Source organism: Psammomys obesus, unplaced genomic scaffold (genome assembly GCF_907164565.1).
Source record: "Psammomys obesus unplaced genomic scaffold, mPsaObe1.curated_primary_1811, whole genome shotgun sequence".
Taxonomy (NCBI): domain Eukaryota; kingdom Metazoa; phylum Chordata; class Mammalia; order Rodentia; family Muridae; genus Psammomys; species Psammomys obesus.
The window spans coordinates 23,704,557-23,723,765 of record NW_026585797.1 but is presented as its reverse complement, the minus strand read 5'-3'; the positions used below and the strand labels follow the sequence as shown (position 1 = coordinate 23,723,765).

The 19,209-nt window shown below is 43.1% G+C and overlaps 1 protein-coding gene across 2 annotated transcripts in view; it reads right to left on the bottom strand.

Moving 5' to 3' along the window:
- Window positions 1–18,480, bottom strand: part of Soga3 (SOGA family member 3) — a 51,576-nt gene extending 33,096 nt beyond the window's left edge. For both annotated transcript variants that reach the window (XM_055599383.1, XM_055599382.1), the window contains exons 1-4: window positions 18,227–18,480; window positions 15,093–16,297; window positions 14,411–14,635; window positions 13,035–13,193 (exon numbers count right to left, since the gene is read on the bottom strand). In XM_055599383.1, the coding sequence (XP_055455358.1) occupies window positions 13,035–13,193; window positions 14,411–14,635; window positions 15,093–16,196 (1,488 nt within the window). In that variant the 5' untranslated portion in view covers window positions 16,197–16,297; window positions 18,227–18,480. The remainder of the gene's footprint in view (window positions 1–13,034; window positions 13,194–14,410; window positions 14,636–15,092; window positions 16,298–18,226) is intronic.
- Between the last annotated feature and the right edge of the window lie 729 nt (window positions 18,481–19,209).

Genomic DNA, 19,209 nt, shown 5'->3' with positions numbered 1-19,209 from the left:
ATGGCAAAGAACTGATCCAATTATTACGAGAACCTGAGAAATTTTCTAGGGATACAGAGAAGGATCAAAAGTAAAAGGACGAGAGCTTAGCTGTCCAGCATTATTGAAATAGATGCTAAGAAAAAAAAAAATGGAGCATGTGATGGCCAAGCCTCTATTATACAACAAGGCTTTTTTTTTAGAAGAACAAGTACATTCTGATTCATATTTTACATAGTTTGAACATGCTATAAACAAAGATTTTCACCTAGACATGTCCAGGTATTAATCCCTGAGCTTATTATTCTTTTTGTAGCTACCAAGATACTTTTTTTGCCCCTTCTCTGCATTGTTCTGTGCTACAGGAAGACAGTCTAAGTACTGTTCACTGCAGGCCAGGAAGGGTAGGGAAGAGTTCCCTGAAAACCCATGCTCAGTCACTGCTTAACTCTTGCTTGGATTCTGCTATTAAAGACACTGGCAGAAATGCTGAGGTAAGAAGATGGAAGATGATATGGGGGAAAGTATTCCTCATGGCTTCATCCTTCATCACTACATAAAAAATAGTAACCAAGTTCCCTTCCATCAACCAACAGTCAAAAGGCACCACCAGGTGCCATAGTTCACCTGCCACTGCATCTGTAATGCTGTTTCTACAGCTTGATGTACCTATTTTCCATCCATCCATCTATTATCCCATCTATCTATCTATCTATCTATCTATCTATCTATCTATCTATCATCTATCTATCTAACGTATCTATCTATCCTATCATCTATGTATCTGTCATCTAGCTATCATATATCTATGTATCTATCATCTGTCATCTAGCTATCATCTATCTATCTATCTATCTATCTATCATCTGTCTAAAAATCTATCATCTATCATGTTTCTATCTATCATCTATGTATCTATCATCTATGTATCTATCATCTATCCTATCAATATCTATCATCTATGTATTTATGTATCTATGTGTCTATTATATATGTATGTATGTCTGTAACTGTCTGTCTGTCTATCATCTACCTACCTATCTATTGGAGTGGGGAAGGCATCCATGTATTACTGGTCTTCTCCAAATGCCTCATGAGCCCTGCTTGATTCTCTGTAGTCCTGCCTGCATCACTGAACTCATATTTGCTCATTGCAAACAAAAGCCCAGAGCTAAAACAAAATGGTATAGATAATAAGATAAATATTATTTTTAACTTAATGCTTTCCATATACAAATCCTGCATGAAGTTTACTAGTGGCAACTTTCAAAAGCCAGTGTCCCAAAAGAGATAGCATCTCTAGCTTCTGGAAAATAAACTAAAGAATATTGCTTACAGTTTAGTAATGTAGAGGATGTGGTTGAAAGTCACTAGGAACAAACATAGGATTTTTATGTGGCTATATAATGGCATATGAAAGCAAAGATAACACTGAAATGACGTACTATAACAGGGAATAACTTAGCACTAACCAGCTTAGTCTAGACTCCTCTTTGCATTAATAAAGTCTAGCCTATAGTTCCAGCATCTGAATGAACTGAATTTTTAATTCCTTTTTTAATTTTATTAAAAGATTTATTTTATTTATTATGTATAGTGGTCTGCCTGCATGTTTGCCTGCAGGCCAGAAGAGGGCACCAGATCTCATTATAGATGGTTATGAGCCACCATGTGGTTGCTGGGAATGGAACTCAGGACCTCTGGAAGAGCAGCCATTCTCTTATCCTCTAAGACATCTCTCCAGTCCCCGCCCCCCATTTCATTTTTTAACATAGTAATTAGAAAAACTGAATACATATACAAAATATGCTACAAAGAACAAAATTCTTAGAGTTAACAACAGTAGAATTAAGATGGGATAACCATTAGAGTCCTTATAGAAGACAACTTTTCTAATTTACTCTTAACTAGTCCTCTAAATCAATGACTCTAACATCTATTTGTGTCTTTGGAAGAAAATGCCTTCCATGTGAGCTTTTCCTAAGTTTAGCTGGATGGATCATGGTCTGAAATTTTTCTTCCATGTGCAAGTAGGCAGTGGATATACCTGCATAAAAACATACTAACTGTCAGTATGCAATGCAGTAAGCAACTGTCTAATTATTTAAGCTACAACTTAAGGTTTTTGGCCAGTGGGATGGATGTTAGGAAACTTTGTGAAGGAAAGTAAAGATAACAGAGCTAATTTTATGATGCATTTGCCTATAAGATTAATTGACTGGACAATTGGAAATAACTGATCTAGGCAGTGGATGAATGCAGAGAGCTTTGAATCTTTTATTTTAAGTATTAGTAAGTTGAGTTGTACTGAATATAAATGGCCCTATTAAGTGAGAAGTGTAAGGATAAAACGGAAAATGTCAGGAGGGAAGCTTAATGACATCTTCAAATGTCATCTGCAAATGTCATTTACCATTGTTATAAAGATCAGTTTAAATGACCACAGAACGTAAAAATGGAATTATATTTTAAAACATCAAATAAATAATTGTACATCTATTAAAACATAAAATTATGTATCTATTAAAATTCAGTTAAATCTAAAAATAATTACAAAAACCCCTGGATGTTTAAGTTAGAAAATATGCAACAAAACTGTGTATTATCTATTCCAAAGCAGCATGAGTGTTCCGGAACCAAGTGAATGCTCATTTCAACAGCTAATAAGATGCTCCCATGACCTCAAGCTTATCTTCTTGTGATCTTCTTCTTTGGCTTCAGTTTTTACATATATGGTATATATCCATGAATTCAGTAGAAATAAGGCTCTTAAATGCAGAGAACAAATACTTTAGCTATGGAGATAGTAAAGCGACAGAATGGCCCCACTCCCCTTGTGCTCCAGCACGCTGATGAGTGGAACCTTCCTCTTTAGCATGCAGAAAACAGTGAGGGAGGAGAGCTAGGCAGGGGAGAAGACATTTATCTACCTGCCCTCTTCTGATTTTGTTTGCATTGCACTAGGCACCATAAAAAAGTCTTGTTTTGAGTTGCTTTTCTGGTGGTTTTTTTGTTTGTTGTTCATTTGTTTGTTTGTTTTGTTACTTTAGCTCTAAGACAAAACATCTCTTTTAATTAGAATTTTATAATTTTTGTCTTTTAGAAAAGTTTCTTATTGCTCATCAGCTCTGTGACAGGTTGTCTTCTGGTTGTTATGGAAATCATGAAGGTGAACTCAACCAAGTCTGAGGAAATTTATGATATAGCATGTGGAGAATATATGCTCAAGTTAAGTGCAAGCAGGCTCACTTCTACAAGTCTGTAATCCCAGCACTTGAGAGTGGGAAGTAGGAGGAACAGAAGTTCAAGGGCATCTGCAGCTACACGGTGAATTTAAAGGCAGTCCAGGGTAGGTATATGAAATACGATCTCAAAACAACAGAACCAAAGCAAAATAGTAATATCAACTATGGAATAGAAGTTATTATATTACAAATATAAGTGGTCAAATTGTATAAATCCTGACACCAAACTGAATGTTGAGGAATCTATAGGGACAAACACAGGTCTGGATCTTAATCTCAGAGAACTCAACCTGGATGTTCTTATGAAAAGCTTCTGACATAAATCATTTGGTACAATAATTATCTGTCAAAGCACAATCCACTAAGAATTGTCATTCCTGTAAATAACTTGAGTGCACAGACTATCTCCATGATGACAATATCCAATAACCCTTACAATTACATATGTCTATGCCTCTCTCTGTATATGTGTGTATGTGTGTATGTATTTAATAGTAATTCATGTTTGTTAAATTAAAGTAAAAATTTTGTAGGTTTTTAGCTGTATACAAAAGGACTTGAGCTATACAGGATGTTGCATTCTGACAGTTCTAGTAGTGTGCAAAGGCTCTTGTCTGGTGCCAAGACTGACCACAATAGATGGAAGCAGTAGAGAACAGTAGTGTTAATTATTGCCTGTTATTTACTGTGACAAAATGCCCAACAGAAACATGTCAAGAGAGCAAAGACTGATTGGGACTTACAATTTCAGAGTTACTTTGTCACGTATGTTTGGGAAACATCATGGCATGGGTATGTGTGGCTTAGGAGGCCATCAGTCTTATGCAGAAAGAAAGTAGTGTGTGAAGAGCAGGTTGGGAACCATGCATCACATTCAAAGATACACTCCCACTGACCTAATTCTTCCTGCTAGGCTTACCCCTGGCATTTCCAGAATGTCCTCAAAAGGACTGTCAGTGAGGGATCAAGGACTCAGGCATGAGCTTGAGGGGACATCGATATTCAACCCATAATACTGGCCCAAAGTCTAAAGGCACACCTATATTATGTAAGTCCCAGCTATAGACTTGGAATTCCTAAAGATGGGGAGTGAGGTAGGGGAGTGAGGGAAAGGCTCATTTCACATGAGGTTTATGTCTATCATACATACAAACCCAAGCAAAATTAGAGAATTATGCTTTGGGGAACATAAAAACAATTCCCCAAACCAAAGTCATGAGAGACTAACCAATTAAATTTATGTAAGAGAAAAATCACAGATGTTTGGATGTGTCACCGAGGACCAATGCTCATCAAGTCAGGAATCCTCGGTGATGAGAGACTGGCAGCTAACGGGCAGTTAACAGAGACAGATTTCACCCTGGAGGTTTTTGTTGCTGGAAAGCTCACCTAAGTTAGGATGTCATCATTCAATACTGTGGTTGGTGTGTTGCAAAGGACAGTGAAATTTTTGGTTGCTCTATGGACGTTTGTGGCTCCTAGGGCAGATAGATAAGGCTGTATAAGGAGGAGCTACGGCCCAGTTTTGAGGAAGGCTCTGCTTGTCCGGACCCCAACATGGGGACATCTTCAGTTCTGATTCCTAGAGGGTGAAACTAGACTCTGATCTATAGCTTAATACATCTCCCTGTCTCTTGTCTCTTCTCTGTCATATCTACACAATCACACTACAGTTTAAAAAAAACAGGAAAACATAGTTATAAAGACTAAATTATGGTGGTATTGTCAATTTGACAGAATTGCCCATTTGGTAGAATTACACAGATGGCAAGCTGTGAGCCACATTGGTGAGGGGTTAGCTAGATTAGGTTGGGGTGTGAAGACACACTATAACTATGGTGGCTGAGGTCCTCGACTGAATAAAAAGAAGGAAGCAAGACGAGCACAAGCAAAGATTACTCTCTTCTTTCTGATCATGGATGTGATATGACCTGCCACTTTGAGTTTCTGCTGCCATCACAGACTGTATCTCCTAGAACTGTAAGCTAAAAATGAGCCATGCCGCCCTTAAGGTGATTTTGTCAGGTGTTTTGTCACAGGAAGACAACTACCTCAACAATACATTCAGTTTTACCAATGATGATAGAACTTCAAGGAAGAATACAGATGACTAGCTGACAAAATAGAAAATGTCCCTTTCATAAGTACTCTTGAGAATACTCAGTTTAATTTATACAAATATAGACAAAGCCCCATGCAGCTTTCAGACTCCAGAGCATAAGCATTTTCTAATAAATCATTCTGAAGTTCGCGGGTCATGAGAAAATACCTGATTTTATTTTCTGAGAATTTTTAATTCCTAAGTTAATAATCACGTAGATGAAAAGCAAGCATTGTTTAGAAAGCACATCCATCCATGCTGGCTGCCATAGAGTCAGTTTAAAATAATCAACATTTCTTAGCAACTAAGTGTTGCCTCCATATCTGGCATGGCTGGGAAAGAAATTCTTTCAGTGTTTCCCCTACTTCAGTTGCTACTAATTCAGCCATTTCACAGCAATGCCTATCCCCTGGATCAAACTTATTTTCATCTTCTCAGAAAGTTTACTCGACTTGATTTTTAGACCTTTGGTTCATTTGTTGACTAGCTTTATTGTGAGGCATGTAAGTCACTTTTTGAAACAACCTGGATACAGGAGTCAGAGCAGTAAACAACTTTCCATAACTATATTAGTTATTGCAATGGAGACATTTCTGTAGGCATACCGCTGACTTGCCCTCTCAGGGTGGGTCATTCAAAGCTCAGCTCAGAGCTCTTAGAGCACATCAATCAAACTGGACCAAAGCAGAGACCAGAGATGAAGACTCAGCTCTCATGAATATGACTTATCAGTAAATTCAGCAGACTCTCAAACACAACTTTTGAATGATGGTACCATTATATTTTAAACATTAAGGTTGGATTTTAGATAGGAAGTGCAAGTGTGTTCACAAAGAATGTGCTGAATCTGATGAAATTGATTCCCCTTCCCTCCCCTTTTCCCCTTTCCTCTTCTTCCCTCCCCTCCCCTTCCCTCCTCTCCACTCCCCTCTCCTCCTCTCCCCTTTCTTCCCTTCCCCTGGTATTTAGGGCCTTGTGCACATAAGGCAAGTGCTTTGCCACTGAGTTATGTCCTTAGTCTGTAAACTCTATACTAATGAAAAGCTTTACAATTCCAAGAATATCATATAAGAATATATACAAATTTAACCAAGAAAGGAGGTAGGGTATGAGCAACTGTGTGTGAATATTGGGGTAGGATAGTGCTAACCTGTACTTTTATGTAAATAATCATAAATTTTACATGTACATATATCCTGAAATAAATACTCAAAATATTTCACAAAACAGTACATCAATTTCTTATCTAAGAGATACTTTGCTTCTGCCTGACAACTGGAAAAAGAGTCACTTGCCTAAGACCAAATTTAGGAGCTACTTCTAAGCATATGCCACTACATAGGTAATTTCCTTAAAAAGATGCAGTAAAATTCATAACTCCTCAACAAGCATATGTTTTGAAAATGTATTCACAAGTGTGGAAGATGGCTCAGAGGATAAAGGCACCTGCTGGCACAACTGATGGCAAAAGTTCAATCTCTGGGACGCCCATGGCAGAGAGAGCAAATCAACCCCTACAAGTTGTCCATTGACCTCGACATGAGTGCTGTGACTTGTGCGTGTGCACACACAAAAGAAGACAAAGTGGATAAACAAAGGTGCAATAAAGAAACGTCTTGACAACCAGTGGTAACTTTGTGGAGTACAAGCGTCTCAATGCTTACACGGCCCAGTCTTCTTTAATTTATTACTCCGTCCTATATTATTTGACAAACTATTGTCTATGGTTTGAAAAATAATTTCCATGTGTTTAAGAATAATGTTCACTTCAGCAGCGTTGAGTGTTAGAAATATGTATCTCACTGGCACATGTTCGTAAGTGTGCACTTGTGCATCAGGTGCAGAAGGCAACGGAGGTCGGAAGAGGACACTAAGCAAATGGAGTTATAGGGGATGTGAGACACCATGGGATGCCAGAGAGTGAGTGAGTTCTCTGCAAATGCAGCAAGCGCTCTGAACCAATGAGTCGTTTCTCTTGCCTCCATTTTCCACATCTTAACAAACTACCAGGACCAGGAGTAAATAATCACATGTTGAATAATTCACCATTAAAACTGCATCACAGGCTAGGCTGTCACTGATTTTTCATTTAAAACTGCTTTTTTTTTTTTTGTACTTTATAACTTAGATAAACATGACCTACCAAGGCAAGTATAGTTAACACAATATCCATTTTCATAAAAGAAAATGCACACAAAATTGTGAACACATAGGTCGTAGATTTATCTATTGAAATGCCCTGTATGTAAAAAGCACCAGATGTAATCACAGTGTATTAAAAGAACAGTGATATTACTGCCAAAATTTATAGCGCTAATTATTTCTGTGTTCCAGAATGAAATCTCATTATAATAGATAGGATATACCAGCCAAGCACACAGGAAGTAAAAGTCCCAAGGCAGATGATGCTAGTGCAGCTGGGCAGGTAAGAGCCCTCTAGAGTCAAGACTGGAAAATTTTAAGAAAACTATTATTTCTGAGCTTCTTATGTAAGGCTGAGAGAAGAAACAACAAAGATAAGAGAGATTCTGAAATGCAAAGATCTGGTGAATAGTTCCCATCATCAGCTCATCCTTTATGGTCTTTTTAAAAATGACTTTTTCTCAAGTATCTATCATAAACTGTTCTTCAAACTGTAAGCATTAAATACGACTTTTGAACACACCCCCACATGATGAACACAAGGAACTTTGACACATTCAAAAATGATGCTCCCTCTAATGAAGGCAGGAGAACTCCATGAAGGGCAGTGACTGATTTCACAGGGGCCCAAACTCATTCAACCCAGAGAACATGTACAGAGCCTCCTACAAAACCCCAACTTTATCTTATTTGTGCATAAAACTATCCCGACACTCAAAGAGTTCCTTCTTAGTGTGCAATAACTTTCACAGAAATCTCTCTTGCTCTGATCCTTCATGATGCTGAAAGACAGGCTGTCACTTTCTCTGTGTTACAGAAAGGTAAAAGCGTTTTACTGCAGGAAGAGGACATACTGATACCAGCAAATCAATGTTCATAACGAGGATGAGAATACCATTAAGATTTGAAGGCAGCATTTTAAGAGGTCCCTCTCGTTCGCAGTTGGCAGAATATCAGCTGCTTCAATATAGGGAACAAATTGCAAAAGCCTAAACTAATTACCCCCATCCTGCTTCTACTCGGTTTTTACTCCCAAGTGCCCACTCCATCCTCTCAGAGGGAGAGGACAAGCAGATGGATGTGCGCAGGTGCAGAGGACTCTGTGCAGCCACCAGCGCCGACAGCCATTGGTCAATACCCTTGGAGCTAGTTAAAGTTTTAGTAAATGGTTCCAAACTCTAGCAGATGGTCTATTGGTCTCAGGGGCACTCTTCAGCATCTCTGCAGATCCACACATACAGCTGAAATCTTTGTATTAGAGGGCTGCCTTCATTTAATATTTCATGACTTTATAACGAGCATCTTCTCTTCATCAGAATTTGACATGGTTCTGTTTTTCATCCATGGGCAAAATGACACAAAAGGCTTCTAGTTCACATGGTCGATTCTCAGTAAGGCTTTAACTATCTTCACCTCACAAATGAGAAAGCTGATGGTTAACAGTACCTTCCCACAAGGGAGCCTTGCCGCTATAGCAGCTCAGTTTATTTTCATTGTTGCTATTCATTCATGTACTTATTTATTTTTAATTATTGGGGGGGTGCCATAGCCTGCCTATGGAACTCAAGGGTCAGTTTTAGGGAGTGGGGTCTGGGAATCAAACTCTCATTGTGTCAGGCTTGGAGGCCAATCCTCTGACACCTCTCCAGCCTGCAGCTCAGTTGTAACACTGTTCTCTCAGACGATAACAACGTTATCATTCCAAGTACCCCAACTGAGTGGGATATTTCTGACTTTTAAGCTATGTTCCCTTCAGGCACTCTCCTGACAGGATGAAGCCAGCCTTGGGCAGATGCTTATGCCCGCCACATTGCTTTTCACTTTCCCTCGTTTGCACTGAGTACTTTTTACATTTCCTTGTGCCATCCATGTCTTTTTCTAACTTCTGCTTTTCTTCCCTCGTCCCATCACATGATTTCTAATATTATTTTTCTTAGTAAAAAGAAAAAATGCTTTTAGAAGCTAATGTCTTGGGCTGGGGAGATTGTTCAGTGACCAACTTGCCTGGAGAACAAGTGTAAGACCCTGATTTCAAACCTCCATAGAAGCCCAGCATGGCAGCTTATAACTGCAATTTCAGCATTTGTGGGAGGAATAACAGAGACATGAAGACCTACTTCCTGTGACAGTCTGGCTAACAGTGAGCTCCACCCAGATTCAGGGAGAGGCACTGTTTCAAAATTTAAGGTGGAGATCGAGGAGAGTACGTGATGTTGACCTCTGATCTCCATGCACAGGCAAATGTGTGTGCATGAGTGTGTGTATGACTGCATATACACATGATCATTAATGTATGGACCCCACACATAATAAACACAGAGAGCTGATGTCTTGCCTAAGTACTGCTAAATTCTCCAGATGCCTTATTTCGTGGATGCCTTATTTAATTAGAGTTTGAGTCTGAGTTCTCCTTATTCTTTGGTGAACATGAATTTTCTTTCAGGCGCCCACTGTCTGGTACAATACCCACATTTTTCTAACTGAGAGCCAGTGTCCTTGAGGAAGAAATTATTGCAGGGAAGTGATTTTTACTTTAAGATACAGGAGGGCCCACCTGTCTGGCTAGTGAATGGGTCTATGAGCATCTTCCTCTTTTCAGGATACAGGATGAAAAATCAGAAAACACTTATACCATTTTTTTTTATGTGTTTATGTTGGTGTTCGTGTATAAGAATGTGGAGATTGGAGCTTAGTGTTGAGTGTCTTTCTCTGTCACTTTTCACCTTCTTTTGGAGTCCATGACCTTTTGAACCTGGTCTCCCCATATAGGCTAGGCTTACAGGCCAGTGAGGCCTTAGAATCCACTTGCCTTTGTCCCGCCACCTCACCACCACTGGGTTATGGATCCGCAGTGCACGTAGTGGCCTGCTTGGCTTGACGAGAGTGCCACGGATCCGAGCTCATGCCCTCAGGCTTGCCCAGTGACTATTTCATGTCCTCGGACACCTCCCAGTTCCTCAACTTAAGCGAATATTCACTTGAGAAATACCTACACGACACCAAATGACAAGGTATTTCTCTTTTAACTCTGGTCATCAAGTCAGGTTTGTTTTTACTTGAATGCTTTTAGTGGTAAAAACAAAGACCAGGACCAGGAAAAAAAAAGTCACACCTTCGCAGGAAGAAGCCTCAGAAGGACACTGGACTGTCTCATTTACCAACAGTAAGCTCTCAAGGGATCTTCCTTTACCTTCTTCCTCAAACTCCTGTTGACATCCTAATCCCCAGTTAGGAAATGATCTCTAGGTAGGAGAAAATTATTTGGAGATAATTTCTTTACAAAAGTAATCTATTGAAAGTAAAGCCGATAGGATGGACCTTAGCCTAATACGACTTGTGTGCCTGTGAATGGGAACTATGTCAGACGGTAAGGTGCTCGCCTTGCAATCCCAAGAACCAGTTAGCATCCCGTAACAAGGCTGTGTGTGGTGGCGCATGATTGTAAGCTTTGCACTGAGGAGGAAGTGATACACTGATCCCCGAGGCTTCCTGGCCAGCCAGCCTAGCCTATTCCTACAACCATAAGAGCCAGTGGGAAATCATGTCTCAAAAAAAAAGATGGACAGATCCTGAGACACACCATCTGAGGTTGACCTCTGACCTCTATAAGCATCCATACAATGTACACACAGAGAGAGTGTGTGTGTGAGCAAGGGACAGCGCTAGTGTGAGAGTATGTCAGATGGAGGGGCCATGCACACATGCACACAGACCCTGTAGTTTTCATGCATGGAGCCTGCCATGGGAACATGGAGGTGACTATGAACAAGCTAAGGAGGCAAGCCTGGGGCAGATCCTTCTCTCACAGCCCTCAGAATGGACCAACCTTGTTGAAACGAACCCTCCGGCCTCCAGAATTGGGATAAAGTAAAGCATCTGGCATTTCATGAATGCAGTCCTTGCAAACTAATACAGCCACCTCCCTCATTCCCTCCTCCCCCAGAAACACAGTAACAAATTCTGAAACTCCTCACCTGTGTATTATCGCTGAAGATAATACATACTTATGCACACACTAATTTCACATCTGACTTCACAACTTCAGGGAAAAAAGATATGTGCTGTTCTTTAAATGGCAGTGCTTTGGACTGCATGATAAAAGTATGTCTTAGTGGGAGACACTGAAAATCATTTGAAACGATCTGTAGAGTTTAGAATAAGTAGAGGAAAGGAGAAATTCGAGGCCTTTCAAGGTCACCCCATTACTTACTGATGGAAGCATATTACATGATTTGCAATCTCTATATTTTTCTACTGTAACACAGAGGCACTCCAGACTAGAGGCCAAGAATCATATATCAACAATAGTACTTTCCTTATTTTGCCATGTTAAAAAGACGTTTAGGTCAAGGGTAGGTGGCATGCATCTGCAATCTCAGACCTTGGGAGGCAAAGACAGAAAGGTCATGCCAAGCGTCAGGCTAGCCTAGACTGTGTAGAAAGTCCCAGACCTACACAAAGAGATCCTATCTTGAAGGATTAATTAGTTAATAAGTGAAATATTAAAAAAATCACTGAAAAAATGTTTATAGATAATACACTAATGTAAGAGTAAGTGGGCACACAGATCACAAAGAAAAGTTTGCTCCACTAGAAGACTATTTAAGTCCTTACGCTTACAGATTCTTAATCACACTGCTGATGCTCTTACTGTGAATGGGGACATGAGTGGTTCAACATTCAGAATGTGCAAACATTTTCCTTGGCATTCTACGTATCCAAACAGAGGAAACTATTCTGGAAGCCATTACTGCTTTTGCTGATTTTCGCTCAAAGTTTTCATACCTTATACTGGCAATAACACAAGTAGTACAAAAATATTTTTAGTTTAGTGAAAATGCTGATCATGACTCTAATTACTTATTGATAGTCTTTTTTTCCTTCTCTGATTATTTTCTATGATCTTTCTTCTTTCAGAAGATCGAAGGCACGTAAAACAGGGAGGTTCATAGAACTAACATGGAAAAGAGAACTTTTAAATCTCCCACCCTATAAGACAGAACTAATATTAATCACTTTAAGGTTCAATGGTGAAGATCCCAACTGGAAACGAAGAAAACACTTCATCAAGCTCTGATGGGATTGAGCTGGCTGTCGAGAGATATCTTCAGGATGGTATTCTGAGCATGGAACAATTTGGGACGCTTTGCTATAGACAAAACTCTGGCCTTTACAGCCCTGCCCATTCTAGAAGTTTATTGTTCTATGAACACAGAAATAATCTCACAAAACTATTCCTCTCACTAACACAGTCATCACTTCTTTCTTGTCTTGATAGCACAAGTGTGTGGTGTGCTTTTTAATGTATTTAATTCACACACATTCGCATTCCAACAATAGAAAGAGCTTGTAGCTGTTTGTAGCTCACACTAAGTGGAATTGGAAATTCAGGTTAGAATATTGTCTTTGCTAGTCACTGTTTCCTATGAAATCTTCAATTTCTTACTATGTTGAGTAGGATGACAAGTTGTGATCAGGAAAGAAAAGCTTTATCAGTTGTCATCCTTGAGATTCTGTTCTATAGAGCTGAACCCACCCAATTCACCATGAAATGATCAGACACTAACCTCCTTCATTTTCTCCAGTTCATTCTGTAAGGCTTGCTTTGCAATTTCAACTTCTATGAGTTGCTGCCTCAGCTTCTCATTTTCATCTTCTGTCGTCGTCCTTTTTTCCTCCACATTTTCCAGTTCATGGTGCAGTCTCACCGATACATCTTTTGCAACCTAAAATGATGTGTTTATAAAAATAAAATACAATTTATTCATACCAATGGCATCAAGGGCCAATATTTGCGTAGTACTGTGTGACAGTGCTCTTAATATCACATCTACAAGCCATTCACATATATATCAATCACTTAAGCCTCCCAACAATCCCACGGGATAGATGCTCCTATTACACTACTTTATAGAGTGGGGAAGTATTGAGGAAGATGTTCAAGGCTGCACAGTTAACAAGTAGTTAGATGGTCTGACTCAGCTTTTGTCCCTAACTCCACTACGTTAGATTAATATATATGTTTTATCTCATGTTCATTTATAGATAGATTCAACATATTTGCTTCAGTTTTACAGTGAAACCATGAGCTACATGCTGTGATTATCCCCCACAACCCAAGAAATGGAGAAAAAAAAAAAAAACCTAACATTTTAACTACCGGGTAGTGGGGCTTGTTTGGTTGTTTTTTTCCTTATAACTGTAGCTAATTCCAAGTACTCAAACTGAGGGCACATTCTAGTCCTTGCGATTATTTTTGTTTGTCTGTCTTAATACTAGTATGTATTTTTACCCCAACTTTTGAGATTATCTTGAAAATTATGGGGTGTTGAGGGAAAACTGAGCTTTCAGTGGAGGGGCTCAGGGCATAGGCAGTCCTGGTTTAGACTGGATGGAGAGATCCTGGCTGTCGCTAAGCTTGTTACAAGGCCCAGGTACATCCATAGAACGTATACAAAAAGGACTGTTGGTTGGGGATGGAGAGGTAGTTCGGTGGTTAAGAGCACTGGATGCTCTTCTAGAGGACTCTGTGTTCAATTTCCAGATAGTATGCTTTCTTCTGGCCTCCAAGGGCACCAGGCGGGCATGTGGGCATAGACTTGCATGAAGGTAGAATACCAATGCACATTTTTTTAAAAAATGCCATTGGTGCACATTTACAGTGGCCTTGTTTCCGCCCAGGAGGGAGACGCCCTCTTCCCATTACTTCTGGAAGAGTTATTCCCAGGAGACACCCCTCCCCCCCAAACACACGCACACTAAACTGAACATTTCCTTCCCCTTCCCGGATGCTGGCATTCTGTGGTGAATGCTTGGAAACTAACGCCCTTTGCCAGCCATCAGTGAAGGCCCTTTCAGCTCGGAGCTCTCAACCAAAGTCTCCACCCGCTGACCCCGGCGCGCCCTCGCCCTCCCCCACCCCACCCCACGCCACGAGGCAGACCTTGAGATCCTGCTCCAGGCTGCGCAACAGCTCGCCATCAATCTCCCCGGTCTGCGCGTAGCGGAGCCTTTTGCGCTCGGCTTTGCGGAGGCGGTACTGCAGGATCCGGCAGTTCTTGTTGGCTCTCTCCAACTCATGGCGCATTTCCTGCAGTTGACAGGCGTCCTCCTCGAAGAAAGTATCCCTCATCTCGTCCATCTCGGTCCTCAGCTCATCGATCTCGTTCTGAGACGGTGACAGGCCACGGGTCAAAATCAGTCCTGCCTCCAGCCCCTCCGATAGGCACCACGAACATCCCATCCCGACTCCCAATTTCTAGTTTTATGGCTTCCCTCTCCATGAGAAAGGAGTGACAGGGAGCTGAAAGCAGAAACTGAAAAACCAGGCCTAGTTCAGGCCTTCTTTCGTTCTGTTACTCTAGATCTCTCTGCCTGGGAGAAAGTGGGGCAAATCATGATAATTGGATAAACGAAGGCCTAGCTTTGGTCTTAAATGAAACACAACGGTATTAATATGAGTTCCATTTCAAATTAGGAGCAGGCCGCGGGCCTCCCCCACCCTCTTAGGTCCCCTCCCTCCCTGTGGCCCTAACAGGTTAGCAGCCCTGCCGGGACACGCCCTAATCCTCTGAAGCCCCGCGCCTCCCCTCCCCCGCCGGGTCCCCACCCCCTCTCCTCCTCACCTTGAGAGTCTCATTCTCTTCCCGCAGCTTCTCCATCTCCTCCTGCATCTCCTCCTGCTCCTGGAGCTGCTGCGGGTGCGGCTGCGACGAAGGTGGAGCGGCCGCCTGCATGGCCCCTCTGCTGCCGCTGCCCTCTGCGCTCTGCTGGGGTCCTTCGGCGGCGGCCGCCATTGGGGAGGAGGAGGGGACCACAAGGGGCTCACAGATGGCAGGGGCGCCGGAGACCGGGGAGCTGCGGCTGCCGCCGCCACCGTTTTTAGTGTGCATCTGAGCCGCGGCCGCCGCCGCCGCCGCCCGCTCCTTCTTGAGATGGAACTGGATGAGCTCAGACTGCAGGCATCCCTCCTTCCAGTAGCTCCCTCCACCGCCGCTGCCGCCCCCTGCCACGCCGCTTCCAGAGTTTCTGCTGCCCGGGCCGGGGGCTCTGCTCGTAGCAGCGGTGGGTGGTGAAGGGGAGACCCCCTCCCCGCCGCTGCCACCCCTCTGCGATGGGCGGACGCCTTTCCCTCGCCAACCCCTGGGCGGCGGCGGCTGCGGAGCGCCCCCCTCCCGGTCCCCCGGGCCGCCGCCGGCTCCTCCTCCTTCCCCGCCTCCTCCTCCTCCTCCTCCGAGCGGAGGGGGTTCCCCGACTTTCGAGGGCCCCGATTCTATCTCCCGGGGTGGCTCCTCGGTCGGCCCCGGCCTCCGGCAGCTCACGGTCGCTAGGATCGCCGCCGGGGACCCTTCAGCACCAGGCGCGGGCTGGACAGCTCCGAGAGCAGCCCCTTTGGGTACCGAGGACACCGCCTTCTCCGCCCCGCCTCCGCATCCTCTAGAGCCGGCCCCAGAGGCACCCCGACCGGTTATCTTGTTACCCTGCTGTTGCTGCTGCAGCTGCAGCTGCTGCTGTCGACCGGAATTGAGTTTAGGGCCGGCCCCAAGAGGGGACCGCGTGGCCCCTGCGGTCTGTCGGAGGGAATTGTCCCTAGGCCTGGCGGGTGACTGAGCTCGCTGCTGCTTTCTGCTGCTGCCCTCCGGGTGCAGGCGAGCCTCCGTGGCTGCGGCTGCGGCGGCAGAAGCTGAGGTTGAGGCTGGGGCAGCGCCCCCGGACGGTGGCTGACTCATGGCAGTCTAGGAAGAGCCCACCGGATGCGGCTTGGAATCGTCCATCTCTAGATCATCCTCTTCTCTCCTTTCTGCCACCAACCTTCCTTTCTAGGCTGAGACTGGAAGAAAAGAAAAGAAAAGAAATATACAGTATGTTCACATACTGTTGCGAAACCGAAGGTCAATTCGCTGCAGAAGGAAGGCTACCAAGAATTGAGCGATTGGGAAACTAAGCGTTGAAAGAAAGCTTTGACTAAGAAAAGGGTGTTAGGGCTGTTAGTTCCCACTTTGCCCTAAGTGGCGCTGTCTCCATTTTCCTCCATCTCCATCAAATGATGGATCTGAAGGCAACTGAAGCTTGCTTGCATTCGCTAGATAGCAGATTTGGGGAGGGGCGAGACATGGGTTCAGAAAGAAAGGAATGGGAAAGCAAAGGGGAAGGGATCGGTAAAGTATGTAGGGGGCTTCAGAATGCAAAGGAAATGTTTATATACTAAAGTTGTCAAGTGGCTTCCCTCAATATAAAATTTGTATTTAAAGCCTAGTTTAGTGGAGGAAAGTTGTATTTAACTAGTCTTCCCAGGTATCAATAAAGAAACAAGGTGAAAGATCCTAGAGAAAATTCACTAGAAAAATGACACTTTTCTCATTCAGTTCCAGGCCCTAAGGTTGTCTTTAGAGAATTGTAGCCAACTTTCTCTATAATAGAACACAAAAGAAAATGTAAACGAATGAATACAAATCAACCTCAGGCTCAAGAAAAAGCTAGCATTAAAAACTGGTTATAAGATTCAGTCATTGGCAACCCCAAAGAGATTACTTTCGTAGTGTAAAGATACTTGTTGGAAAATTTGATAAGCAGCTCTGTCTATTGGCTGTGAAGTTTTTAATGAAAAATTTGTCTATACTCACTTGTTCTGCCCTTACGAAGCACTGAGTTCTAAGTACAGTGTAGACAACAGATTCATTCTTAAATATCTCCTCAGACGGCAAATGATAGACTAAGTTGACGCTTTAAAATGCCCACTCATGGGGCTGGAGAGATGGCTCAGCAGTTAACAGCACTGGCTGCTCTTCAGAGGACACAGGTTCTAGTCCAGGCACTCATAGGGCATCTCACAACTGTCTGTAACTGGAGTTCTAGGGAATCTGACACCCTCTACTGGCATCCCTGGGCACCAGGCCCTTATGTGGCACACAAATATACATGCAGGCAAAACACCCATGTACATAAAATAAAATTTAAAAATTCTAAAATGCTCACTCATTCTTATGATACCAAATTCCAAAACAGAGCACCCTGCACCCGGGAGGAAGGCTGCTTATCTTCCTTTATGATGGTAAGATATGATGATTATCTTTCCAAAATAAATATACCACTTTAAATTATAAAACAGTGATCCAGTCAGCTAGCTCATTTGGTCTCCTTTCCAGGAGAACCTCATTTATCTATGAAACACAGGAAGCTTACCAACTTCTCTTACACACACACACACACATACACATCTACCTACCTTTTAGGAGAGAAGACTTCTCAGTCTCTTATTACCTTATTACTCTTAATTGTCTGTTGTAAGCGTCTTAATTGAGGATATAATCATTTCTCCACCTCTCTTTCTGCCTCTGGCATCTCTCTGTTCAACTCACTTTGTAATACAGAGACAATGACTACTGAAAAACAAAGTTACCCATTGCTAGGACGCCTGGCCTACTTTATCATGGGTCAGACTAATGTGGGCCAGCCGAAGCAGCTATACTGAAAATACAAGGTTGCAGTTAATGAAGTCATCAGTAGAAGCCTGACCCCCAGCTACTTTAACCTGGGAGACTTGGGCTCCAGTAACTAACTCCACAATCTAAGGCACCTACTGCTTTCACTACCTGACAAAGTAACAAGGTTCTGTATCTCAAACCTTTCTCCAGTGGAAATCTGCACTTAAGCTGTTACAGTTAAGGACCAAATCAGTCCTTTCAATCTCAATTCCTATCTGTCCCAGCACCCATCCCAGCTCACATCCCCATCTCTTTAGAAACCCTGAAGTTCTCACTTCTCAAGAGGCATTGCTTCCAGGAAGTTGATGCAAGTCAATAACACTGCCTTCTTCCTGATCTTCCGAAGACCTCCGAGTTGGTTTTTCTATCTTTCAGAGAAAGTTCAACTTCGTTGTAGGCGGCTTTCTTGCCGGGCACGCTTGATCGCACGCCCGGGATCCACACCCACTCGGTTTCTCCAAACAAAGGCGGTAACCACAAAGACTCGGAGCTCGGGGAGCCGGTTCCTAGCCCGCGGTGCTTGGCTGGGCTGTAGCTGCAAATGCAGCAAGCAATGCTCCGGGTACCAAGCCGTGCCAGACGCTCCCCAGGAAGTGCAGCGGTATTCATGAGCTGACCTCACCGGGTGAGCTGGAAAGAGGGCGGGATTGAAGGGAGGACAGGACAGAAGTAACCGGAGCGATTGCTTAAAGAGGAAAGAGAAGGTGAGGATGGGGAACCGGGGTAGCCGGTGGGAGGCAAAAAGAAAAAAAGGCCAGAGCCACGCCCGCGATGGAGAATTGACAGGCTGGCTCATCAAAATCCTCGCTCAGCTTTCATTTCCTGTACTTGGCAGAAGGCTCCAAAGCCGCTTAAAACCGGATGCATTGGTTTCCTGCAAAGCTTTGTCTCGGGTCCGATCAATCCCCATCAATTATTTACTTGAGCTCTTTTCCTTGGGAGCCCGGCTGGAGCAGCCTGCACCCTAGGCCCTACCCTCCGGAGTCTCCTGCTGCAGCTGAGAGGCGCTGGCGTGCGCGGCTGGGAGTTCTCTTTGTTCACTCACTTTAATGCTCAGTCGCTCTTTCCACGCGCGGCTCGGTCCCCACCCCCAGCTCGGGCGGAGTCCTGGGATGGCATTTCCGCAAATAGACAAAGCTTGTGGAACCCGCCGTCCCGCAAACAAAGAGTTCTTGAGAAGAGACGAAGAAATGAGCAATTTAGTGCAAACCGGAAAAAAGATGAGCTTCCAGGGACGGTTGCTGACCCCCAGTGGCAC